The sequence below is a fragment of the Hemitrygon akajei genome, chromosome 10, assembly GCF_048418815.1.
Source record: "Hemitrygon akajei chromosome 10, sHemAka1.3, whole genome shotgun sequence".
Taxonomy (NCBI): Eukaryota; Metazoa; Chordata; class Chondrichthyes; order Myliobatiformes; family Dasyatidae; genus Hemitrygon; species Hemitrygon akajei.
The window spans coordinates 81,082,573-81,108,787 of NC_133133.1; the positions used below are offsets into that span (position 1 = coordinate 81,082,573).

Consider the following 26,215-nt stretch of genomic DNA (forward strand, 5'->3'; position numbering starts at 1 on the left):
TCACAGAGACATGGCTCCAGGGTGACCAAGGATGGGAGCTCAACATCCAGGGATATTCAATATTCAGGAGGGATAGACAGGAAAGAAAAGGAGGTGGGGTAGCATTGCTGGTTAGAGAGGAGATTAACACAACAGAAAGGAAGGACATTAGCCTGGAGGATGTGGAATCCATATGGGTAGAGCTGCATAACACTAAGGGGCAGAAAATGCTGGTGGGAGTTGTGTACAGGCCACCTAACAGTAGTAGTGAGATTGGGGGTGGCATTAAACAGGAAATTAGAAATGCATGCAATGAAGGAACAGTAGTTATAATGGGTGACTTCAATCTACATATAGATTGGATGAACCAAATTGGTAGGGGTGCTAAGGAAGAGGATTTCTTGGAATGTATGCGGGATGGTTTTCTGACCCAACATGTCGAGGAACCAACTAGAGAGCAGGCCATTCTAGATAGGGTATTGAGCAATGAGGAAGGGTTAGTTAGCAATCTTGTCGTGCGAGGCCCCTTGGGTAAGAGTGACCCCCATAATATGGAGCAATTCTTCATTAAGATGAGAGTGACATAGTTAATTCAGAAACAAAGGTTCTGAACTTAAAGAAGGGTAACTTTGAAGGTATGAGACGTGAATTAGCTAAAATAGACTGGCAAATGATACTTCAAGGGTTGACGGTGGATATGCAATGGCAAGCATTTAAAGATCGCATGGATGAACTACAACAGTTGTTCATCCCAGTTTGGCAAAAGAATAAACCAGGGAAGGTAGTGCACCCGTGGCTGACAAGGGAAATTAGGGATAGTATCAAGTCCAAAGAAGAAACATATAAATTAGCAAAAAAAAGCGGCACACCTGAGGACTGGGAGAAATTCAGAGACCAGCAGAGGAGGACAAAGGGCTTAATTAGGAAAGGGAAAAAAGATTATGAGAGAAAGCTGGTAGGGAACATAAAAACTGACTGTAAAAGCTTTTATAGATATGTGAAAAGAAAAAGATTGGTCAAGACAAATGTAGGTCCCTTACAGTCAGAAACAGGTGAATTGATCATAGGGAACAAAGACACGGCAGACCAATTGAATAACTACTTTGGTTCTGTCTTCACCAAGGAGGACATAAATAATCTTCCGGAAATAGTAAGGGACCGAGGGTCTAGTGAGATGGAGGAACTGAGGGAAATACATGTTAGTAGGGAAGTGGTGTTAGGTAAATTGAAGGAATTAAATGCAGATAAATCCCCAGGGCCAGATGGTCTGAATCCCAGAGTGCTTAAGGAAGTAGCCCAAGAAATAGTGGATGCATTAGTGATAATTTTTCAAAACTCCTTAGATTCTGGATTAGTTCCTGAGGATTGGAGGGTGGCTAATGTAACCCCACTTTTTAAAAAAGGGAGAGAGAAACTGGGGAATTATAGACCAGTTAGTCTGACATTGGTGGTGGGGAAAATGCTAGAGTCAGTTATCAGAGATGTGATAACAGCACATTTGGAAAGAGGTGAAATCATTGGACAAAGTCAGCATGGATTTGTGAAAGGAAAATCATGTCTGACGAATCTTATGGAATTTTTTTAGAGATGTAACTAGTAGAGCGGATAGGGGAGAGTCAGTGGATGTGGTATATTTAGATTTTCAAAAGCCTTTTGACGAGGTCCCACACAGGAGATTAGTGTGCAAACTTAAAGCACACGGTATTGGGGGTATGGTATTGATGTGGATAGAGAATTGGTTGGCAGACAGGAAGCAAAGAGTGGGAGTAAACAGGACCTTTTCAGAAAGGCAGGCAGTGACTAGTGGGGTACCGCAAGGCTCAGTGCTGGGACCCCAGTTGTTCACAATATATATTAATGATTTAGACGAGGGAATTAAATGCAGCATCTCCAAGTTTGCGGATGACACGAAGCTGGGCGGCGGTGTTAGCTGTGAGGAGGATGCTAAGAGGATGCAGGGTGACTTGGATATGTTAGGTGAGTGGGCAAATTCATGGCAGATGCAATTTAATGTGGATAAATGTGAGGTTATCCACTTTGGTTGCAAGAGCAGGAAAGCAGATTATTATCTGAATGGTGGCCGATTAGTAAAACGGGAGGTGTAACGAGACCTGGGTGTCATTGTACACCAGTCATTGAAGGTGGGCATGCAGGTTCAGCAGGCGGTGAAAAAGGCAAATGGTATGTTGGCATTCATAGCAAAAGGATTTGAGTACAGGAGCAGGGAGGTTCTACTGCAGTTGTACAGGGCATCGGTGAGACCGCACCTAGAGTATTGTGTGCAGTTTTGGTCCCCTAATCTGAGGAAAGACATTCTTGCCATAGAGGGAGTACAGAGAAGGTTCACCAGATTGATTCCTGGGATGGCAGGACTTTCATATGAAGAAAGACTGGATCGACTGGGCTTATACTCACTGGAGTTTAGAAGATTGAGGGGGGATCTTATTGAAACGTATAAAATTCTAATGGGATTGGACAGGCTAGATGCAGGAAGATTGTTTCCGATGTTGGCGGAGTCCAGAACGAGAGGTCACAGTTTAAGGATAAAGGGGAAGCCTTTTAGGACCGAGATGAGGAAAAACTTCTTCACACAGAGAGTGGTGAATCTGTGGAATTCTCTGCCACAGGAAACAGTTGAGGTCGGTTCATTGGCTATATTTAAGAGAAAGTTTGATATGGCCCTTGTGGCTAAAGGGATCAGGGGGTATGGAGAGAAAGCAGGTACAGGGTTCTGAGTTGGATGATCAGCCATGATCATACTGAATGGCGGTGCAGGCTCGAAGGGCCTAATGGCCTACTCCTGCACCTATTTTCTATGTTTCCACTCACTGTAAACAGAGAGTACCATTTTATTTTCAATATTAGACTCTTATGTCAAGGGAGAAAACTCTGGAAAATATGAAATCAACAAATTTGAACTCAGTTAAATAGAGAGAACTTTTATTTTCAGTATCAAACCCATTAACCCTGGTTACAGGGACTGCTCAGTGTCTGAACAACAAACCATTAATTCTATCATGATCGTGGGAGACCTAGAAGAGGTTGTTTAGACAAAGGCCATGGATTTGTGCCGTGAGCGATCTACTATGACATCTTCCTCAGAGAACAAAGATTCTTTACAAAATATACAGACGTCAGGAAGACTTGTGGCTGATTGGAGTTTGATCGCTGGTGGTGCGGGGAAATGAGGGAATGAGAACAAACCAGGTTTGAACAAGGGGTAGTGTTGGGATTTGAATGTTGCCTGGTGGGCCACAGTTGCCCCTTCCGTCTGTCCCTGCCCGTTAGGTTGGCTGGGATGAGGCAGCCTCCAGCTGGGCCTCCTTGAACTGGGTGGCCCATGTCTTTGGATCCTGCTCACTGTGCATCTGTAGACAGACAGGAAGAGAAGGGTCAGGGTGAAAGTTAGGAGTACTCGGGCAACCTTCAACCCATCAAGGCCTGTCTTAGTCTCTTTAGCAAGAGCTGTTCAAACAGGACCCTCCCACCCACAGAGCTTTCTGTTCATTCTGTCTCCCATCTCCCTCCACTTACTGCCCCCTGCCCATTAGTTCCCTTTCCAAACCCCACTCATTTTCCATCTCCTTCGTCCCATCATCACTCTGTCCCACACATCTCCCCTTCCCTTCGCAATTCTCCAAACCTCCCTCTCCTCACTCCTCCACTCAACTCCCCTTTGTCATCTCCAAATACACCTCCCTCACTTCCATTCTCCTTCCTCATTCCTCCACACCCATCTACCTCATCCTACCCCTCCCCATACTCATCTCGTACTTAACCTCTTCTTTCTACACCCATCCCATTTTCCTTTCTCACCTCTCCAGCTCTCCCTCCTGTCATCATCCCCTCACTCCTCCACTCATCCCCTCCCTCACTGATCTTATCACACCCCATCTCCTCACCCTCATCGATGATCTCTACTCATCGCTTCCAACACCCCCATCCCTCCTCGCCCTTTGATGTCTCCCCATTTCATTTGGCCTCCACCACTTCTTGTTCCCCCTCCATTCCCTCACCTCCCTCCTTCTCTCATTCCTGCTTCACCTCTTCCCTCAGCTCCCCCTTCACACCTACCCTCAACCAACAACCTCCATCATCTCATCGCCCTCCCTCCCTTTCCCTCAATCACCCCAGCACTTACTCCCCCTTCCTTCACTTCTGCTTCACACCCTCCTCCCAAACCACTCCTCTCACACTCCCCACCACCACTGCAACCCTTACCTTTGCCACAAACTCCAGCACCTTCATCTTGGAGGTTTCCTGGGCAGCACGGGGCCCCCATCGGAACTCGTACTCAGCAGGGTCCGTGTGGGGAATGCGGCTATAGTCCAGGTATCTGGGGAGGGGTGAGGGAGCAGGCAGGGTGAAATCGTGGCAAAGAGCCCCACAGGTCCCTCTGAGAGGAAACTCCCTCCACACTCCTGGGGTTAGACACAAAGTGAGGCTCCTTTCATACCATCCCATCACATGGTGAGGAGTCAAACACAGGGTGAAGCTCCCGACATTGTCCCAAAACACACTCTTGGGGTTAGACACAAGGTGAGGCTCCTTTCAAACCATTCTATCACATAGTGAGGAGTCAAACACGGGGTGAAGCTCCCTACATTGTCCCAACACACACTCCCGGGGTCAGACACAGAGATAACATGCCAATACTCACTTCTGTTTCACAAACTCCTCTGTGATCAGCTTCTTCACGTCACCAAAGTCCTGGTGTCTCTCGCTGAGCAGGAGAGCAAAAAAGTATAAATGACCAGTGTATTGCCATACAAATCTCTTGTACTCAAACACTCTGACTGTATGCCTTCTTCACTGCCCTGTCCATTGTCTGGGAGTAATAACCTTAGACCTAAAGATCCTTCTCCTATACTATACTTCAAATTTACTACATCCTGCTTCTGATGTTTTTTACATTTGTATTAATTCAGGAGATGTGGGTTTCACAGGCATAGCAAGCATTTATACCAAGCACACCCATCTCTTGTTATTCCCAGAGGCTTAGGGATCTCCCCTCTTGAACCTCCGCTGTCTTTGTTTACCAACAATACAGAACAGCATAGGACTGGTTGCAATGCGGTCTCCTGCAGCAATTCGAAAGTGCAGGAAGCTGCAGAGAGTAGAGACCCAGCCCAATAAATCATGGGCACATCCCCCTCCCCACCATCAGTGGTACATAAGGGAGGCACTGCCTTAAGAAAGCAACATCCAAAGATCCAGAGCATGCCATCTTCTCACAGCTCCCATCGGGCAGGAGGTACAGAAGCCTGAAGTCACTCACCATCAGGTTCAGGACAGCCACTTCCCTTCACCCATTTGTTTCTTGAACCAGCTGACACAACCCTAATCACTACCTCACTATGACCACTTCACACTACAAAAGGACTGTTCTATTTGCGTTCTTCTAAGATAGAGTCAAATTTGTGTTGAATTGATGTTTTTCTCGTGAATGTTGTGCACTTGATGCACTGTGCCTGCGATGCTGCTGCAAGTAAGCACCTGTGCATCCAGGTACTCGCACATCTGACAATAAACTCCACTTTGCTCTGGAGACCGGGACCATCGGAATAAACATTTGGAAAGACATCAGTCACCCGTTACCTGGGATCGATCCGTAATTTTTTCAGAGTGTGCCATAGGAGAGCTGGGAGTGGTGAGGGAGGAGAGAGCGGGTGAAAGGGGGTTGAGGGGAGGGTGAAATGGAGGGAAAGCGGAGGGAAAAGAGGATGGCAAAAGGTAGTGAGAGGGAGAGAAATTGCAAGACAAGTATGAAACTCTGCAATACAAAGATGCCGATGTGTTAACATATAAATTGTAACTGTTTCAGCAGTTTGCGATTTACAGGCTCAGTCTGGACTTAACTTCCTGTGCCTCCTTGCCTCTGAGAAAGTGACAAGGCCCTCCCTCCTCACCACCTCTCCTGTGACATGGAGTTCCCTCACTACATCCCCTGTGGACCTCCCTCACCTCCACCCACACAGCACATGTACCCCCCTCAATGCCCCTCCCATAGTCTGAAGCTATCTCACTGCCTCGCCCTGCAACAATGCAGAGCTCCCTCGCCACCGCACTCTCAAAGCAGAGATCCCTCAACACCACTCCCACAGAACAGAGTTCCCTCATCTACCCTCCTGTAGCCTGGAGATCCACCAGCCCTGAAACGCAGGTGCCTCTATTGTGAGCACTTGGGGAGAAGTTTGAAACCCTACTCTGCTCACCCCCTGAACTGATCACAGAGACAGCAGACAAACCCCCTCCCCCCCAATCCAGCTTGCTGAGTTCCCTCACAGTCCTTCACTGCGTTGCCCTTCATGAAGATGATGGAGAGGATGACCAGTAGCAGTCCCATCTTGGCCGTGGCATCGCCCCTAAAAGAGAGAGAGAGACATTCCCATCGGTTCACTAGCTGGGCTGCAGCAGCCAATCACAAGTGTGGGGGGGGGGGGGGGCGGGGAGAGAAGAGGAAGAGGGGGCAGAAATGAGTTAGGTTCATGGCCATCCGGTTCCTGCTGGCCTACCCAATTGGAGTCAAGGAGCTGGTCAGCGCTGTGAAAGGCCCCTTTGGCCCACCTCCTCCATGCTAGCACTTATCTGACCCAGGTTCTTCGTACTCGAGGAGAGGGTGCAATTTCTTCACCTGGTCAATGACAGAGGGAGCCCATCCATCTGGCCCAAATATCAGCCGCACATTTACACTGGTCCTCTGGGACGTAGAGTAGTACAACAGAAGAACAGGCCTTTCAGCACAGAATCTCTGCTCCACCCATGATGGCAAAGTAAACCAAATCCTTTCTGCCTGCACACAGTCCATATCCCTCCATCCCCTGCACATTCATATGCCTGTCTTACAGCTTCTTAAATGCCTCTATCATATCTGCCTCCATCATTCCTGGGCACCCAGCACTCTGTGTAACAAAATAACTTGCCCTGCACATCTTCTCTAAACTTAGCCCCTTGCACCTTTAATGCATGCCTTCAGACATTAGACATTTCTACCCTGGGATTAAAAAAAAGATTTTGGCTGTTGACTGGCTATCTAGTCTATCTATGTATCTCATAATTTTATAAATTTCTATCAGTTCTTCCCTCAGCCTCTGACACTCCAGAAAAAGCAACCCAAGTTTGTCCTTGCAGCCCACTCTCTAATCCAGGCAGCACCCTGGTGAACCTCTCCTGCACCCTCTCCAAAACCTCCACACCCGTCCTGTAAAGGGCAACCAGAAATGTGCATGATACTCCAAGTGCGGTCACATCACGTAGTTTATACAGCTGCAACATGATTTCCTGACTCTTAAACTAAATGCCCTGAGCAACGAAGGCAAGCAGCCCTTTCACCACTTTATCTACTTGTGTTGTCACTTTCAGGGAACGGTAGACCTGAACCCCAAGATCCCCCGTACATCAGAGACCCTCAGGGTCCTGCACACGCTGTGAATGTCTCCCTTACATTTGATCCAAAGTTCAACACCTAATCCACATCTCCCTGAACCCTCGCTCCTCCAGTCAGTGCTTGTGGCCCCATTATAGGAAGGGTGTTGGTTTTGGGGAGGGTGCAGGATGCTGCCGAATTAGAGGGCGTGAACTATAAGGACAGGTAAGACAAACCTGGGTTGTTTTCTCTGGAGCAGTGAAGGCTAAAGTGAAGAGAGGCACAGATGTGGACAGCTGCTATCTTTGTTTAAAATGTCTAAACCCAGAGGGCATGCTTCTAAATTGGAAAGCTCAACGGAGAAGTGCAGGGCTCGTTTATTTATACACGGGGTGGTGGGAGCCTCGAATGTGCTGACAGTGGTCGTGGTGGAGGCAGACAGGACAGAGGTATTAAAGAGGCTGATAGACAAACACAGAAGTAGCAGGGAATGATGGGATGTGGATCATATGCAGCCACAAGGGAGTCAGATGAATTTGGCTTTGTGTTTGGCACAGGAAACGTGGGCTGAATGTCCTGTTCTGACGGGGTCCTGCTCTACTTTGTACGTACCATTCCAAGTGTAAACGGAGACCCCTCAGTCAAAGACCCTGTGGGTAAGACCACCCAATGCCGTCGCTGAGTGGACTGGGGCAGCAGCTACCCGGAGAACAGGCAGGCTTCTTCAGGAAGCGCAAGTTTACAGGGAGCCAGGAGCCTGGCTGCGGATGTAGTGGAAGGGATGGGAGGGTGGGACGCTGGGTATGGAAGCTCCTATCCGACTGAGGGAGGGGGACGTCAGGGTGAGCTCTCCACAGCGTTGAGAGGCAGTGGCTCAGGGTGGAGTGTTCAGTGAGGTGTTGAGAACCTGTGCACGTGGTGGGGGCTTGGTGCAGCCAGGAAACGGTGTGGGAAGGAGCGCTGCTGGAGGGGGATAGAGGCAAGAGTTCAAGCACGGGCAGCTGGGGAGAGACAGGGAGTCACTCACCAGTTCATGCTGTCGTCCTGCGCAGGCTCCAGCTTGTTGATGAGGATGTAGGCGTGGTTCTTGGGGTCAATCTCCACCAACTCCATCCCAAACACCTGCCGGGGGGGTGAGAGGGGAGAAGGGCAGGAGGAGAAGGAATGTTTAGAGGGTGGGAAAGGGTATGAATAGGGGAAGAGGTAGAAGGGGAGTCGATGGGGACAGGAGGGAGAGAGATTCAGATGGTGAATATAAACTGCCCAGGATCACAGTGATGTGAAGAAGAACCACAATTACAACGTCCAGAGCAGGTGGTGAGGTGACCAAGGAGAGCAGCATCACAGAAATTCAGTCAGATAAGCAAACACACATCAGAGGGGTGCACCGGGGTCAGCCCTGGGACTCAAAACAGCACCATTAAAATGGGAGTGTGGGAGAGAAGTGGGGGAGGAGGGATGGCCTGTGACAGAGCATTCAGATGGGAGGGGGGATGGGAGAGAGTTCAGATGGGGGGAGGTGGTAGAGAGGAGGGTTAGGGGTAGGTGGGGAATACGGAGAAAGAGGAGGGGCACAGGATGGGGCCAGAGGAAGGGTGGAGACAGAGATAGAGAGAGAAGGGGGACATCCTATATCTGACCATGGGAATGAAAGACATTATGATATTGTCGGAGCTTCATTCTGACACCACTCGTCCACACTTACCCCTCCTAGACCCTATCTTACCCCCTCCCTCACACTCAGCACCTCTCTTACCGCATCCACTCTCTCACACCTCCCCATTCTCTCCCTAACCCCTCCCTGTGCCTCCAACAGCCCCAATCCCACCCCCTTTCACTGCCCCACCCGGATCCCATTTCCAGCAGACAAGGACTTTAGTGGATGGGATGCTTTGTGGGAGGAGCAGGTACTGACCTGGCTGAAAATACGTCCTGCTCTCTTTATAATCTCACAGTATCGTGACTTGTAGACCTTCAGCACGTTCTTGATGATGTCTGGAAAACAGATGGAGACCAAAAACGCTTGACAAATTGGTCCTTTCACACCCCTGTGCACCAGCAAAGGACTGAGACAGCACAAGTGTGTGTAATGGGATGGTGCGGAAGGAGCATCACTCTGCGTCTGACACCCAGAGCATGAGATCGGATGTGTGGAAGGAGCATCATACTGCATCTGACCCCCAGAGCATGTGTTGGGACAGCATTGAGGGAGCCTCACCCTGGGCCCTGGGACTGTGTGAGAGGACAGTATAGAGGGACCTTATCTGTGTCTGACCCTGGGAGTATGTCAAGGGACTGTGTGCTGGGAACTTCACTGTGTGTCTGATCCAAATAGCGTGCTGGGGCAATGTACAGCAGGGTTCCCAGCCCAGTTTATGCCACAGACCCCAGGTTGGGACCCCCTGGTGTAGAGGGGGCTTCAATCGGTATCTGACCCCAGGGCGCATGCTGGATGATGTTGCAAGGAGTGTCTGACCAGCAGTGTAGATGGAGGTTCACTGTGTCCATCCTCAAGAGTTTGTGAAGGGACGGTGCGGAGGGAGCTTCACTCTGTGCCTGACCCCAGGAGTGTTGTAGGACAGTGGGGAGGGAGCTTCACTCTGTGTCTGACCCCAGGAGTGTTGTGGGACAGTGTGGAGGGAGATTCACTCTGTCTGATCCCAGGAATGTGGGCAGGACAGTTTGGAGGGAGCTACCGTCGGTGTCTGAACCCGGGAACGTGTGACAGGACAGTTTGGAGGGAGCTTCACTCTGTCTGATCCCGGGAAAGTGTGACAGGACAGTTTGGAGGGAGCTTCACTCTATCTGATCCCGGGAAAGTGTGACAGGACAGTTTGGAGGGAGCTTCAGTCTGTGCCTGATCCCGGAAACGTGTGACAGGACAGTTTGGAGGGAGCTTCAATCTGTGTCTGATCCCGGGAACGTGTGAGAGGACTGTTTGGAGGGAGCTTCAATCTGTGTCTGATCCTGGGAACGTGTGACAGGACAGTTTGGAGGGAGCTTCAATCTGTGTCTGATCCCGGGAACGTGTGACAGGACAATTTGGAGGGAGCTTCACTCTATCTGATCCCGGGAAAGTGAGACAGGACAGTTTGGAGGGAGCTTCAGTCTGTGCCTGATCCCGGGAACGTGTGACAGGACAGTGCTCACACCCACCTTTCCGCTTCACCGGCACCTTTTTCTGCTCCATGATCAGGATGTATTGAACCACTTCACACACCTGCACACACCAAAACAAAAACAATTAATACCACTAAATGCTGGCTGGTGAGCCAACCCACTCTAAACACAAAAGATTCTGCAGATGCTGGAAATGTGAAGCATCACACACAACATGCTTGTTCAACTTAGCAGGTCAGGCAGCATCAATGGAGGGGAACAAACAGTTGATATTTCATGCTGAGACCCTTTATCAGGACTGGAAAGGAAGTGGGCAAAAATCAGAATAAAAGGTGTGAGGGAGGGAAGGGCTGAAGAAGGGAAATGGGAGGAAGGGAAGGAGGAGGGATAGCGGAGGGATACGATGAGCAGGTGAGAAGAGGAGAATGGGTGAGAGAGGATCCAGAATGGCGAATGGAAAAGGGGAAGGGGGATCTAATTACCAGAAGTTAGAGGAGTTGATCTTGATGCTATCAGAGTGGAGGCTACCTAGATGGAATATCAGGTTTTGCTCCCCGAACCAGCACCTGGCTCATTGTGGTCACAGAGGATGCCATGGACTAACATATAGACATGGAAATGAGTAGACCAATTGAAATTGGAGGCATCAGAGAAATTTTGGTTGTTGTGGTCGACGGAGTAAAGGTGCCCACCCTGAACCAGCCGTCCACAGAGCAGGGTGGCTTGGGATGGGCACAGAGGCTAATCAGGGACAAGCACACTGGAGCAATGCCCACATTGTACAGATTGGCCACATTTATTCTCCAGCAAAGACAAAACACAGGAACAGACCCTTCGGCCCACAATGGGTCAAAATCATTAAGCTAATGACACCTAATCCTTTTCTGTCTGCATGTGGTCCATATCCTTCCGCTCTCCTACCTACCCTATTCCACCTTCATGATTTTATACACCTCCATAAAGTCTGAGCACTCCAAGGATGGAGGCCAGAGATCTCCGAAGATGCAGGTCTGAGGTAGAGGGGTCCTGGGAAAGAAAGTTGGTAACCCAGAGGTTGGAAGTCTGAGCTCAGCAAGTCCTGGGATTGGAGACACAAGGTCGCTTGACAGGTACCGACGTTGGAGGCCCGTAATCAGTGATTAAAGCCTGGAGGTCGACGAGGCCTGAAACCAAGGCCTAAGGTGAGTAAGCCTGGAGGGAAGGGCCTGAGCATGGTGAGTCTGCAGGTCAAAGGCCCTAGATCAGTGAGTCTGGAGGTTGCAGGTCTGATGTCTGCTAGTCTAGGGCCACGATCTGGAAATCAGAAGCCTGGAGCCTGCCTGTCCTGTGGTTGGAGGCCTGCCTGCATGTGTGAGTGGGGGTATGAGAAAGGGGTTTGTTTTGCTGTTGTTGCTCTGCTGAACACGGTGGGCATGCAATGTTGCCTCTGGAACAGGCAGCCCCCAGCACATTCTCAGATTGTGGTATTAATGCAAACTAAGCATTTCACTGCATGAGACACAGACATAAACAGAGAGACGGAAATAGATAATGTCACACCTCCGTGAGAACAAATTCAGCCTATTGTAACCGCACTCCTCCCTTTCAGGCAACATCCTGGTGAATTTCCACTGCCCTCCCTCTATTGCAGCCAAATCCTTCATGTGGTGTGGTGCCCAGAACGGTACACAGTGCTTCAAAGTGTGATCTCATCCAATTTTAATTTGCAGTGTAGATAAGGAGGCTGGTCACAGTCTTGGACTACTGTGTACAGTTTTGGTTGCCCTGTTATGGAAAAGAAATGGTTAACCTGGAAGAAGTAGAAAGGATGTTACCTGGTCGAGAGGACTTGAGTGATTGGGAAAGGTTGGAACATTGGAGAATGAGGGACGACCTTAAAGAAGTCCTTAAAATAATGAGGGATATCGATAAGGTGGAGGCTCACAGTCTTTTCCTAAGGCAGGGTAGTCCAAAACTCAAGGGGACAGATTTAGGGTGAGAAGGGAAAGATTTCAAAGGGAGCTGAGAGGTAACTTCTTCACCAGAAGTGGGGTGGGGTAAAATGACAACACTTTGACAGGTACATGGACAGGAAAGGCTTGGAGAGAGATGGACCAAACGCGGGCAAATGGTACTCACTTTGATAGGAATCTTGGCCAGCAGAGTAGTTGGGTCAAAGTGTGTTTCTGCTCTGTGAGATTCTATACTGAAACCTTTGAATACTGACATCCCGACTCTTACCTGATGCCCCACCCTACAAAGCAAAGTGTCTAGACCCAAAAAGTCCATTTCATCTACAAATTTGCAGATGATACCACCTTAGTGGGTCACATCTGAAATACTGATGAGTAGGAGTACAGGAAGGAGATAGAAGCTAGTGACATGGCTTCATGACAAAACAACCTTTCCATCAATGAAAACAAAAGAGCTCATCACTGTCTTCAGGAAGGGAAGGGGTACGCACACACTCCTGTCTACATCAACGGTGCTGAGGTGGAGAGTTTCATGTCCCGAGGAGTGAACATCACCACAGCCTATCCTCATCCAAATACATAGATGACACAGACATGGAAGTTCAACACCCCTGATTCCACAGCAGACTACAGGAATTCAGCATGGCCTTGTCAACCTTTACCAATTTATTTCTTTCCAATATTTTATTAGTTCCTACATAGAAGAATACAGAGTTCAATAAAGTATATATAAAAGATCAAAAAAATGACCAATTACATTATCCATCCATAATAACAATCTCATTACCCAGTATTCATGTAAGATAATCAATAGTTATATTGAAATATAGTAATTTATTACAAAAAAAATCTAACCCCTACCAAAACCAAAGCTGTTTATTAAGGAGAAAAGGTAAAATACCTTCTCATATAATAAAAAAATAATAGCCAACATCTGAATTTAAACACCGACTTGAAGGTTTTGAAAATAATTCAGAAAAGGTCCCCACAATGTTTGAAAGTCTTGACAAGATTCAGAAATTGAATAACGAATCTTCTCTAAATCTAAGCATGACATAATGTCGCATAACCATTGAGCATGAGGAGGAGAAAAAACATCTTTCCATTTAAACAAAAGCATCCTGAGCTACCAATTTTTATTGGGGAACCATAGTAAGCATCTGTCGGGGGCAGGGGAGATGAGGCTGAGGGAAGGGTCGGGGGTAGGGGAGGGGTCTAATTGGGAGTGGACGGGGAGGGGTGTGGGAAGCAGCAAGGGGGAGGGGAGGGGTGTGGGGTGCGGGGAGGGCAGGGGTGTGGGGTGGGTCAGGGGAGGATGTGGGGTGTGGGGTGAGGTGAGGGGGAGGGGAGGGGTGTGGGGTGCGGCGAGGGTCGGGGAGGATGCGGGGTGGGGCGAAGGTCAGAGGAGGTGAAGGGGGTAGGGTGTGGAACAGGGGAGAGATGTGAAGGGGCAATCAGGCAGACCACTGCTCTGTGTAGCCAGCCCCACAAAGACATCTTACCTTTCTGTCCACAGCAGCGGGGGTCAGCTGATGGGCGGCATGCTGCTTCTGTGATCCTGATGGCGTCAGCAAGAAGCTGGGGTCATCTGAGTCTGAGTCTGGATCCTGGGGGGAGGACGAATGAAAAGGCATTTACCTCCTCACTGTCAGCCTTCTGTACCTCACCATGTTGTCCCCAAGCTTAGACCTGGACGAACGTGCGAATGGCCCTCAGTGTGTTTGACATAGCTTTACAATACATCCATTCCACCCCCACCCACCAGCAGCACAGAGTTGGAAAATGAGGAGTGACAAGGAGTTACTACCGCGCCACTATCAGATTCCATTCCCATTCTGACACGCCGGTCCAAGGCCTACTCTTGAGGCCGCACTCAGGGTGGATGAGCAACAACTTGTATTCCATCTGGGTAGCCTCCAACCTAATGGCATCAGTATCACTTTCTCCTTCCACTAAAAAATGGAACAAGTTTTTCACCGTACCCCAGTACATGTGACAATAATAAATCAATTTACTAGAGAGTAGTGCTTGAAGTTTGTTTCTCAGAACGGAGGCTGAGAATGGTGATTTCAGGGGCAGCTTGATCAGTTAGGGAAGTGGACCAAGCTGTGACAAATGGATTTCAATACAGGCAAGTTTAAAGTGATGCATTTTGGAAAGTAGGATGTACTATGAATGGTAGGGCACTAGAGAGTGTAATGGAGCAGAGGGATCGAGGAGTGCACATACATGGTTTCCTGAAAATGGCATAATTGATGTGCAGGGTAGTGAATAAAAAGCCATTTAACACACTGGCCTTTAACAGTCAAGACACTGAGTAAAGGAGTTGGGTTGTTATACCGCATAAGTTGTTGGTGAGGTCATACTTGGAGTACAATGTAGGCCACCCTTGTTGAAACTCCGTTTATTTTCAGATCCTTAGAGTTTTTCCTAGGAGTCAGGAATGACGAGCAGTCCTAATTCCAAGACTTCAGTTTATTTTAGAGTACAAACATACAAATACTAAACAAACTAAATAAAGTGTGCAGAAACAATGCTAAGAGGTGTAAGATAAAGGAGTAAAGTTGGTGCTTCTGAAAAATCCATCACTTTTATAGACAAGGGAAATTCTTTCGATAGGAATGAATTAGATAATAGGTCACATAATTAAAACAATTACACGACGTGTGTAACGTGCTAATACTTAGCCAATCAAAACTGAGAAAAGTAATAAACCGTTCAGCTGCTATATTGCTTTCTGCCAGTGAGTGTGAAAAATAGATGAGTTTACTAAGAGTAGAAATTTTATAAAAACCATTATTTAAAATCAGCAGTTTCCAACATTCTGTTACAGGAAATATATTAAGGGTGAAGAAAAGATTTAAGAGACTGTTGCCAATGAGTTATTGGGGGAGGTTGGTCAGGCTAGGTCCACACTCATTGGAATGCAGGAGAATTTGGCGGTGTGGGGGGGGGGGGGGGGGAGCTTCTCCTATAGTGTTTAAAACTACAAGAGGCATACTTAAGGTGGATAGTAAAGCTTTTTCACCAGGGTAAGGGGGTCCAAAACTAAGTGGCATAGATTTAGGGTGACGGGGAAAGAATTTAAAGGGACCCGACGGGCAACTTTTTTTTGCAGAGGGTGGTGAATATATGGTAATATCTGAGACAGATACAATGGTATTGTTTAAGAACACTTCGATAGGGACGAGTAGGGGAGGGGTTCTGGAGGGATATGGGGACTAGCTGGGTGGATGTTGTGGACAGCATGTCCTGGTTGGGCGAAAGAGCCTGTGTCCTTGTTGTATTGATCTATGACTATATAAGAGCTCTCCGCTCCTACTCTATATACAGTTGCAAGAAAAAGTTAGTGTCTTAGTAAATGTGACAACAGTAAACCAATAACCAACTGCAGCACTGGAACTCCCCAGTGCTGTGTACTCCTCCCTGTACTCCCACAACTGTGTGGCCACACACAGTATTGATTCCATAATCGGGTTGGCCAATGACAGCGACAAGAAAGACAGAGTAATCGTATTACACTAACCACTATGCTACCGTACCTCCCCCCCATGCTACTGTGCACATTCACAGATCTTAACTCTATCTCTTTCACATTTCTCCTTACAATCCTTCAGATCGCACTGTCATCTCAGAACTGGATTCAAGTTTACTGTCAGTCTTGTATGATTTGAAATGTGTTGTATTGCTGCAGCAGTACAGTGTAGACTCATACACATTACAAAAGAGACAAATAGTGCAAAAAAATTATGTTCATGGGTTCACGGACATTTTAGAAATCTAATGGCAGAGAGGAAGAAATTGTTTCCAGTCAGAGTGTCGATCTTCAGGCTGTTCCTCCTCCCTGATGGCAGTAATGAGAACAGGACATAGTGAAGGTCCTTAATGATACAAACTGCCATCTTGAAACACTGCCAGTGAAGATATCCTGGATGGTGAGAGGGTTGTGTTTGTGACGGAGCTGGCTGAGTGTACAACCCACTGCAGCCTCTATCGATCCTGCACATTGGAATCCATACCAAGTGGTACAACTAGTCTCCACTGTAGAAATTTGCAAGTGTCTTTCGCGACAAAAGATATTCTGGTGTTTTGAACTCATCGCTGTGTTCACAAATACTTCCCCTTCAACCATTCAGTCTTTGAACCAACTGGCATAACCCTAATCACTCCCCCAGTATGGAAACACTGTGACCCCTTTGCACCACACTGGACATTGCTTCTTTTTGTTCTAATTGCATTCATTCTTGTAAAAATTGTGCGCAATTCAAACTTTTTGATTTTGAATGTTATGCATCTGATGCTGCAGCAAGTAAGTTTTTCATTATACCTATATACACATGGACTTGTACACCTGACAACAAACTGGACTTTTGACTCATTCTTTGAATCACTCTGAATAAAGAAAAATTATTAGACACAGCTATTCAAAATCAGATTACCACAAGACAAAAGAGTAATATCACGCCATTCAGCCCACTGAGTCTGCTTGCTGACCCATTTCCCTCTCAACGCCATTCTCCTGCCTTCTCCCAGCAACCTTTCACACCCTGGCTAATCAAGAAACTATCAACCTCTACCTTAAATACACCAAAGACTTGGCCTCCACAGCTGCAAGTGGCAACAAATTCCACAGAATCACAACACTCTGGTTAAGGAAATTCCTCCTCATCTCTGTTCGAAATATACGTCCCTCTATCCTGAGGCTGTGCCCACTGGTCCTAGACTCCCCCACTATCAAGGTCTTTCAACATTCAACAGGTTTCAGTGAGATCCTCCCTCATCCTTCCAAGTTCCAGTGAGTAAAAGCCAAGAGCTGTCAATCACTCCTCATAAGATAAGCCTTTCTTTCCTGGAATAATTCTCAGGAACATCCTCTGAATCCTCGCCAACATCAGCACATCATTTCTTAAAAAGGAACTCAAAACTGCTCACAATCAAGAAAGGCCTCACCAGTGCCTTATAAAGCCTCAGTACGACATCCTTGCTTTTAGGTTCTAGTCCTGTTGAAGTGAATGCCAACATTGCATTTTCTTTTCTCACCACTGACTCAATCTGCAAATTACCCTTTATGGAGTCCTGCATGACAACTCCCAAGTCCCTTTGCACCTAATTTTTAAAAAAATTTTCTCCCCATTTAGAAAATAGTCTATGCTTTTATTCCTTCTACCAAAGTGCATGACCATACACTTTCTAACACTGAATTCCACTAGCCACTTCTTTGCTCATTTTCCCGATCTGCCCAAGTCCTCCTGAAGCTTCTGTGCTTCAACACTACCTGCCCCTACACCTGTCTTCATATCGTCCACAAACTTGCCACAAAGCCATCAGTTCCATCATCCAAATTACTGACATAAAGCAGTCCCAATGCTGACCCCTGGGGAACAACACTAGTCACCGGTAGCCAACCAGAAAAGGCTTCCTTTATTCCCACTCTTTGCCTCTAGCCAATCAGCCAATGTCCTAGCCATGCTGGAATCTTTATCTTGTTCTTGGGCTCTTGTTAAGCAGCTTCATGTGGAGCACCTTGTCAAAGGCCTTCTGAAAATCCAAGCACACACCTGATTCTCCTTTGTCTATCCTGCTCGTAATTTCTTCAAAGTATTCCAACAAACCCTCCTGACTCTGGCCTATCTTATCACGTCCCTCTAAGTATCCCAAAACCAAACCCTTAACAATCGACTACAATGTTTTCCCAACTACTGAAGTCACACTAACTGACATGTAATGGCCTTTCTTCTGCCTCTCTCCCTTCTTGAAGAGTGGACTGACGTTTGCAATTTTGCTGTCCTCTAGAACCATGCCAGACTCTATTGATTCTTTTAAGATTATTACTAATACCTCCATAACCTCCTCAGCTACCTCTTTCAGAACTTCACAGTGTATTCCATTTGGTCCAGGTGTTTATCTACCTTCAGACCTTTCAGCTTCCCAAGCACCTTCTTCTTAGTAATAGCAACTACACTCACTTCTGCCCTCTGACACTCTCAAACCTCCGGCATACTGCTAGTATCTTCCACAATGAAGACTGATGCAAAATAATTATCAGCTCATCTGCCATTTCCTTGTCCCCCTTTACTACCTCTCCAGCACCATTTACCAGCAGTCCAATATCTACCCTCACCTCTCTTTTAGTCATTTCTCTGAAAAAAACATTTGGTGCCCTTTTTGATATTGTTGGCTAGCTTCCCTTCAAATTTCATCTTTCCCCCACCATAGCTTTTTTAGTTGCCTTCTGTTGGTTATTCAAAGTTCCCCAATCCTCTAACTTCACACTAATTTTTGCTCTATTATATGGCATCTCTTTTGTTTTTAGCTTGGCCTTGACTTGTCAGCCACAGTTGTGTCATCCTGCCTTTGGAATACTTCTTCTCTGGGATGAATCAGAGGGATAGGAGGGTAGGCAGAGGAATCTGCGGGTAAAGAACAGCATCAAATCAGTAGAAAGATGTGTCATAGAGTCAGAAGACATTAAATCTTTGTGGGTGAAGTTAAGGAACTGCAAGGGTCATAATGGCAGTTACACACATGCCTCCCAACAGTAGCTGGGATATGGCCGACAGATAAAACAGGAAATAGAAAAGGCGAGTCAAAAGGGCATGTTATGATAGTCATGGGAATTTTTAACATGCCGGTAGATTGGGACAATCAGGTTGGTAATGGATCTCAAGAGAGTGAGTTTGTTAAATGCCTATGGGATGGTTTTTTAAGAGCAGTTTGTCGTTGAGCCTATAAGGAGATCAGCTATACTAAATTGGATGTTATGTAATGAACTGGAAGTGATTGGGAAGCTTAAGGTAAAAGAACCCTTAGGAGTCAGTGATCACAATATGATAGTTCAACTTGAAATTTGATAGGAAGAAAGTGAAAATAGTCTGATGTATCCGTACTTCAGTGGAGTAAAGAAAATTATAGTGGTATGAGAGAGGAGCTGGCTAAATTAAATTGTAAGGAGATGCTGGCAGGAATGACAGCAGTGCAGCAATGGTGAGAGTTACAGGGAAAATGAGGAAGGTGCAGTACAGATGTACTCCAAAAACAAAGAAATACTCAAATGGCAAAATACAGGTAGTCCCCGAGTTACCAACGTCCAACTTATGAACAACTCGTACTTACGAACCGAGGAAGGAAAACGCGGTCCACCATTTTAAGTCAGATCTCGACGCCATCCGCCATTTTAAGTCATTGCCGTTGACGATGTGTTGACTGTGTAACTTTGTATTTGGCTTAAACTTTTCTTAGCAAGATTCACCCTGACCCCGCCCCCCACCTTTTTCAGTCAGCTAGTGGCGCAGTGAGATCAGCACCGGGCTCGAGAACGGAGGTTTCCGAGTTCACTCAAATAACAGACCGCTCCCAAGCAGCGCCGGGTTGATATCGAGCTCACTATTCGACCTCATAAAAAAAAAACACTGCCAGCTCCGGTTTAAATTCCCACGTGGAATATTGTGGAGGATCAAATACCCAAACTTAGCACAGCCCCCACTTGTCCCATTTAACCTGTCTCAGTGCGGTGGACTTTAGGACCTGGGGAATTCAGTGCGGTGGTCCTTAGGACCCAGTGGAGCTCGGGAGCTGGTGGAGCTCGGGAACCGCCGCCCGCAGTGTTTCTGTTCCATTGACAGGAAGCGATCACGATGGAAAATAAAGTGGAAATAATAAAGCGTTTGTAAAGAGGTGAAACGTCATCGGTCATTGGAAAAGCATTAGGCTACAGTCGGTCAACAATCAAACATTTTTAAAGGATAAAGTGAGAATATTGGAGCATGTGAAAGGCCCTGCCCCAACGAAAGCAACAATTATTACAAAGCAACACAGTGGTTTAATTATTGGAATACATACATTTCTTAAGTGTTTTATATGCATAGAAAGGTAAAATATATACTATATACTAAGATAAACGTTTGAGTAACTGACGCTAAATAATACCAGATGTACTTGCTCTGACTTACGTACAAATCTGACTTAAAGACGGACTCAGGAACAGAACTCGTTCGTAATCCGGGGACTGCCTGTAGTACAACCATGCTGACAAGGGAAGTCAGTTAATGTAAAAGCAAAAGAGAGGGTATACAACGTAGCAAAAATTAATTAGAAGACAGAGGAGTGGGAAGCTTATAAAAACCTATAGAGAGCAACTAAAAGAATGATTAGGAGGGAAAAGATGAAATATGAAAGCAAGCAAGCAGACAATGTCAAAGTGGATAATAAAAGCTTTTTCCATGTATGTAAAAAAATAAAGAGAGATGAGAGTGGATATTGGACCACTAGGAAATGAGGCCAGAGAAATAATAGTGGGGGGCAAGGAGATGGCTGATGAACTGAATGAGCATTTTGCATCAGTCTTCACTTTGGAAGACAAAGTAAGTGCAATTATTATTACAGGGAGAAGGTGCTCAAAAAGCTGAAAGACCCCCAGGGGTACACAAGCCGCCAGGACCAGATGAACTGCACCCTAGGGTTCTGAAAAACGTAATGGTAGAGTTTGGGGAGGCATTAGTAAAGATCTTTCTAAAATCATTGGACTCTGGCACGGTGTTATGAAATGCATGGACATGCACGTTGGTGGTAGAAATAAATGTGCAAACTATTTTCTAAATGGAGAGAAAATCCAAAAATCTGAGATGCAAAGGGACTTGGGTCCTTGTGTAGGACACCCTAAAGGTTAACTTGCAGGTAGAGTTGGTGGTGAGGAAGGCAAATGCAATGTTAGCATTCATTTCGAGAGGGCTAGAATACAAGAGTACGGATGTGATGCAGGGATGCAAGACACTGGTAAGGCCTCACTTTGAGCATTGTGAACAATTTTGGGCTCCTCATCTAAGATATGCTGGCATCGGAGAGGGTTCAAAGTTGGTTCACAAGGATAACTCCGGGAATGAAAAGGTTAGCAAAATAGGAACATTTGATGGCTCTGGGTCTGTACTCGCTGGATTTTAGAAGGATGAGGGGGGATCTCATTGAAATCTTTCGAATGTTGAAAGGCCTAGGCAGGGTAGATATGGAAAGGATGTTTCCCATCATGGGGGAGTCTAGCACAAGAGGGCACAGCCTCAGGGTAGAAGGGCATCCATTTAAAACAGATGCAGTGAAATTTCTTCAGCAGACGGTGGTGAATTTGTGGAATTTATTACCACAGAGATCTGTGGAGGCCATGTCGTTGGTTGTATTTAATGCAGAGCTTGACAGGTTCTCGATTGGACATGGCATCAAAGGATAAGGGGAGAAGGCCAGGAAGTGGGTCTAATGCAGGGGAGAAAAAAGATCAGCCATGATTGAACAGTGGAGCAGACTCGATGGGTTAAATGGCCTAATTCTGGTATCTCTCCTGTGCCTTCTGAATTGCTCCCAGAAACTCCGGCATTGCTGCTCTGTAGTCATCCCTGCTAGTATCCCCTTCCAATCAACTTTGGCCAGCTCCTCTCTCATGCCCCTGTAATTCCATTTAATCCACTGTACTACTGATACAACTGACTTTAGGTTCTCCTTCTCAAATTGCAGAGTGAATTTTATCATATTATGATCACTGCCTCCTTAGGGATGCTTTACCATAAGTTCCCTTATCAAATCCAGTAACTTACACAGCACTGAATCCAGAATAGCTGATTCTCTAGTGGAGTCATCCACAAACTGCTCTAAAAAGCCATCTCATAGGCATTCTGCAAAATCCTGGCTACTACTCAAAGGCCTGTATGTAATTCCCTTCAGGGAGTTTTTACCCTTGCAGTTTCTTAATCTATCCACAGGGATTCTGCACCTTCCAATCCTACATCACCTCTTTTTAAGGACTTGTTTTCTTTTTTACCAACAGATTCACTCCACTCCCTCTGCCTACCTGTCTGTCCTTTCAATACTTATTCCACAAGTCAGTAGAACAAAATAGTGCACATGATGTCATCGGTCCTGCGAATCGTGTATCATTTACATAGAGAACAATAGTGTAATTTCTGGAGGTTGATAAGAGGGTACAAATGCGTCAGCCATATCACAAGAATTCAAGGATCACAACGTAAAGCTCCCAACTATGATCTTCTTTCTGCCACAACTCACTGATGCCCACAGCATCATACCTGCCAATCTGCAACTGGCTACTGGATCATCTACTTTATTCTGTATACTGGAAGCGTTTAAATATAGCAACATCTGTCCTGTATCTGTCACCCTTTCGATTTTGGCTTCAACTTATCCCACTCACTATAATGTTGCCTTATCATCTACCTATCCTTCTTGACAGTCTCACACATGCTGCCTGTTTGTAAACCCACTACCCCACCCTCAGTCTAGCACACCTGTTCCCATCCCCTTGCCAGTTTAGTTTGAACACTCCCAACAGCTCTAGCAAATCCGCCACAAGGGTATTGGTCCCCCCGGGTTCAGATGTAACCCTCCCCTTTCATAAAGATCATACCTTCCCCAGAAGTGATCACAATGTTCCAGAAATCTGAACCCCTGCCCTCCTACAGCAGTTCCTCAGCCATGAATTCATTTGCCAAATCATCACTTTCTTACCCTCACTAGTGTGTGGCACAGGCAGCAACCCAGAGACTGCTACCCTGGAGGTTGTGCTTTACAACTTTCTACCTGAGTGTGTATGTATTAACCATGGTTATTGAAATTGAAAACTGTTTTCAATTGCTGCAGGATGAAGGAGGCAAATCTTCCTGGGCCATACTGAAGGAATCCATGGTTGAAGCGGTAAAAGAAACCATCCCACGAAAAGAGTGGAAAAGAAGAAATGGATAACTGAAGATATAGTACAATTGATGCAACAAAAACAGGCCATCAAACCAAGAGACAGCAAAGAATACAAACAACTTGATAAGACAATAAAAATAAAATGCAGAGAAGCTAAAGACAGATGGCTAAATGAGAAACGCTCAAAGATAGAAACGCTACAAACCCATAACTCTGGAACAAAGATGATGCTCAGTAAGATTAAAGAATAACGGGGAAATTACCCTGCTCAGCAAGTGGATGCATCAAGGCAAAAGACGGCAACTTAATTATGAGCAAAGAGGAGAAAAACCAAACATAAAGAATCTTGAAGGACCTTACATTCTAAAATCAGAAATTTGAACAGCCATAAATAAAATAAAACAAAACATAACAGAGCAACTGGTCCAGACAACATCGCTGTTGAAATGATACTGGCCTTAGAAAATTTTGGAATAGAGAAAAAAACAGAACTAGCAAATTAAATCTATGATCATGGGGATATACCTGATGATTTAAGTAAATCAGTGTTCATCACACTCCCAAAGAAAGAGGGAGCAACAGAATGTGAGTTACATCGTACAATAAGCCTGATTAGAATGTGGCAAAAATTATTCTCAAGAGTAATCATGACGAGAGCAAGACGCTGTATTAAACCAGAAATCAGTAAAGAACAATGTGGCTTTGTGGAAAACACTACAACCAGAAATACAACTTTCATGCTACGGATGAACTGTGAACGAGCCATCCAGGTACAGAAAGACATCTACCTATGTTTCATCAACTATACAAAAGCTTTCGACACTGTCAGACACCAAGATCTCCAGGAAATGCTTCAAGATCTTGACATAGATGGGAAAGATATACATTTCTTAAGAAAATTATACTGGGAGAAGACAGCATCCATTAGAATAGGAGAAGTGAGTGAGTATGTGAGTATCATGAGAAGTATCAGGCAAGGTTGTGTCTTTTCACCCGACTTATTCAACCTGTACAGTGAAAGTATCTTGAAAAGTATCAAAAACAACAAAGGACTCACAAGTGGAGGCCATAATATAAATAACATCAGATATGCTGATGACAACATACTGATAGCTGACTCAGAAACAAAACTTCAAGAACTACTCACTATAGAGGCAGCAGAAAGTGATCAGAGGCCTCTCAATCAACACCAAGACAAAAAGCATGATCAGCTCCAGGACAAACATCCCACAATGTGTGATCTAGATCAGAAATCCGACGCAGATATCAAATACAGAATAGCAATGGCGAAAGAAGCTTTCCAGACCATATTAACAGACAGGAAGATGAGCATGTACACTAAAAACAGAATACGGCAGTGCTACATTTATTCTATCCTGACTTATGGAAGTGAATGCTGGACCATTTCCCCAGCAATGGAAAAAAGACCAGAAGAGGTTGAATTATGGTTCTACAGGAGAATGTTAAAAATATCATGGACCACACGCACATCAAATGAAGAAGTTCTCAGAAGAGCCCAAGCAGTTAGATCACTCATACCAACAATAAGATTAAGACAACTCAGATTCCTGGACACATCATGCGGAATGATGGAACTAGAAAAACTCATACTCTCTGGAAAGATTGAGGGAAGCAAACTTAGAGGAAGACCTTGGCTTATGTACATCAAATGTCTAGCCAAGTGGCTACGCATCGAGGAAATGGAAGTCATCCAAAGAACAAGGGATAGATCTGTATGGAAAACTATGGTCACCAACGTCCGCATCGGATATGGTACCTAGAAGGACAGACCTACTGAGTTTTACCAGAGTTAGGTTATGAAATAATTTGTTTTGCAGCAACAGTATAATGCAAGATATAAAAATTACTACGGGTCACCAAATAAAGAGTGCAAATAAGGTAAAAAGGCAAATGGCAAGTTTCACCCTGTGCTGCGTTTAATGAGAAGTGATATGTAAACATGGGACACTTACTTGGGACGAGCTTGCCTGTGCAGTCTGCTGCCCACTGCCATGTGCCCCACCATGGCTCCCCCGGGGCATCTTAGGACCTGCTGAGGGGAAGAGGGGTCACGGTGTTCAAACTGGTGTACTATCAGCACCAGCCACTGCTCCAGTATTGCTTGGACACCACTCCCAATGGCACAGTCCCGATGTCTACTCACACTGGGGATTCAATCCCCCCTCACATTGTCCCACTCCCAGTATATACATCACTGGGGGTTTACAACCCCCACCTTTGACCCACTCCTAGTATTTACCTACCAAAGGGCTTATCTCTCATTCCACCAGCCCAACTCCAGTATTTGCCCTCCACAGAGAGGGGGGGGGGGGGGAGTCATCCTTCTCCTGTTGACTAATGCCTGATATTTACCCACTCTGGAGGCTATTCTCACATCTATTGCCATAGCTCCATAAGTTATCAACATCCCCATTAGCCCATGCCCAATATTTACCCTTGCTGGCATTTTGTGCCCCCTGCAGTTGGTCCACACACCCACTTTTTACACTCTTCAGCGAATTTGCCCTTTACAATTGGCCCAATTTCAGTATTTACCCTCCCCAAGAGATTGTGCTCCCTGCTTGACTTCCTGGTCAGGGACAAAAGAGGATATCACCCACTCCCATTGGCCCAACCTCAATATTTATCTTCTCTGGGGTGGGGTGGGTGGTAACCTCCCATTGACCCAGACCCAGTATTTACCCTACCTGGGAGCTTAACAGCCTCCCTCCCTTTGCCCCAGCCCTGGTATTTACCCTTCCCTAGAGTTTAGTACCCTCTCTTTGGCCCACCTCAGGAGTTTAACAGCTCCCCAGCCCGGTATTTACCCTCCCCGAGAGTTTAACAGCCTCCCCCCCCCCCCCCGCCTTGGCCCAGTCCCGGTATTTATCCTCCCCGGGAGTTTAACAGCCTCCCCCCCCCCCCCGCCTTGGCCCAGTCCCGGTATTTACCCTCCCCGGGAGTTTAACAGCCCTTCCGTTGGCCCAGCCCCGAAATTTAGCCTCGCCCGATGTTTAGATTTCTCCCGCCGCCGCTTCTTCCTCCGTACGGGCCGATGACGTCAGACGCAAGCGTGGAAGAATGGCCGAGAATATTACGCAGCGAT

General features: G+C 46.3%; 1 protein-coding gene across 4 annotated transcripts; it reads right to left on the minus strand.

The window, feature by feature from the left end:
- Window positions 1–2,898: 2,898 nt before the first annotated feature.
- LOC140734507 (non-structural maintenance of chromosomes element 3 homolog) lies at window positions 2,899–26,215 on the minus strand. Of its 4 annotated transcripts, none has more exons than XM_073058568.1 (11): window positions 26,061–26,215; window positions 25,083–25,162; window positions 13,920–14,024; window positions 10,502–10,565; window positions 9,261–9,340; window positions 8,373–8,467; window positions 6,265–6,344; window positions 5,578–5,620; window positions 4,640–4,702; window positions 4,201–4,315; window positions 2,899–3,347 (listed from the first exon to the last, which is right to left on the minus strand). In XM_073058568.1, exons 2-11 carry the CDS (start codon window positions 25,149–25,151, stop codon window positions 3,264–3,266), a joined length of 798 nt encoding a protein of 265 aa, XP_072914669.1. In that variant the 5' UTR covers window positions 25,152–25,162; window positions 26,061–26,215; the 3' UTR covers window positions 2,899–3,263. The 4 variants fall into 4 exon arrangements, with proteins under 4 accessions (XP_072914669.1, XP_072914670.1, XP_072914671.1 ...); XM_073058569.1 differs by having other exon boundaries at window positions 25,083–25,159; window positions 26,061–26,204; XM_073058570.1 differs by lacking the exon at window positions 26,061–26,215 and adding an exon at window positions 26,000–26,022.

Coding starts and splice junctions, on each gene's coding strand:
- LOC140734507 (XM_073058568.1), bottom strand. CDS start 25,151: ATGCCCCGGGGGAGCCATGGTGGGGCACATGGCAGTGGGCAGCAGACT. Junction 14,025..25,082: donor CACAGGCAAGCTCGTCCCAA/GTAAGTGTCCCA, acceptor TCCTCCCCCCAG/GATCCAGACTCAGACTCAGA. Junction 10,566..13,919: donor CCGCTGCTGTGGACAGAAAG/GTAAGATGTCTT, acceptor TGGTGTGTGCAG/GTGTGTGAAGTGGTTCAATA.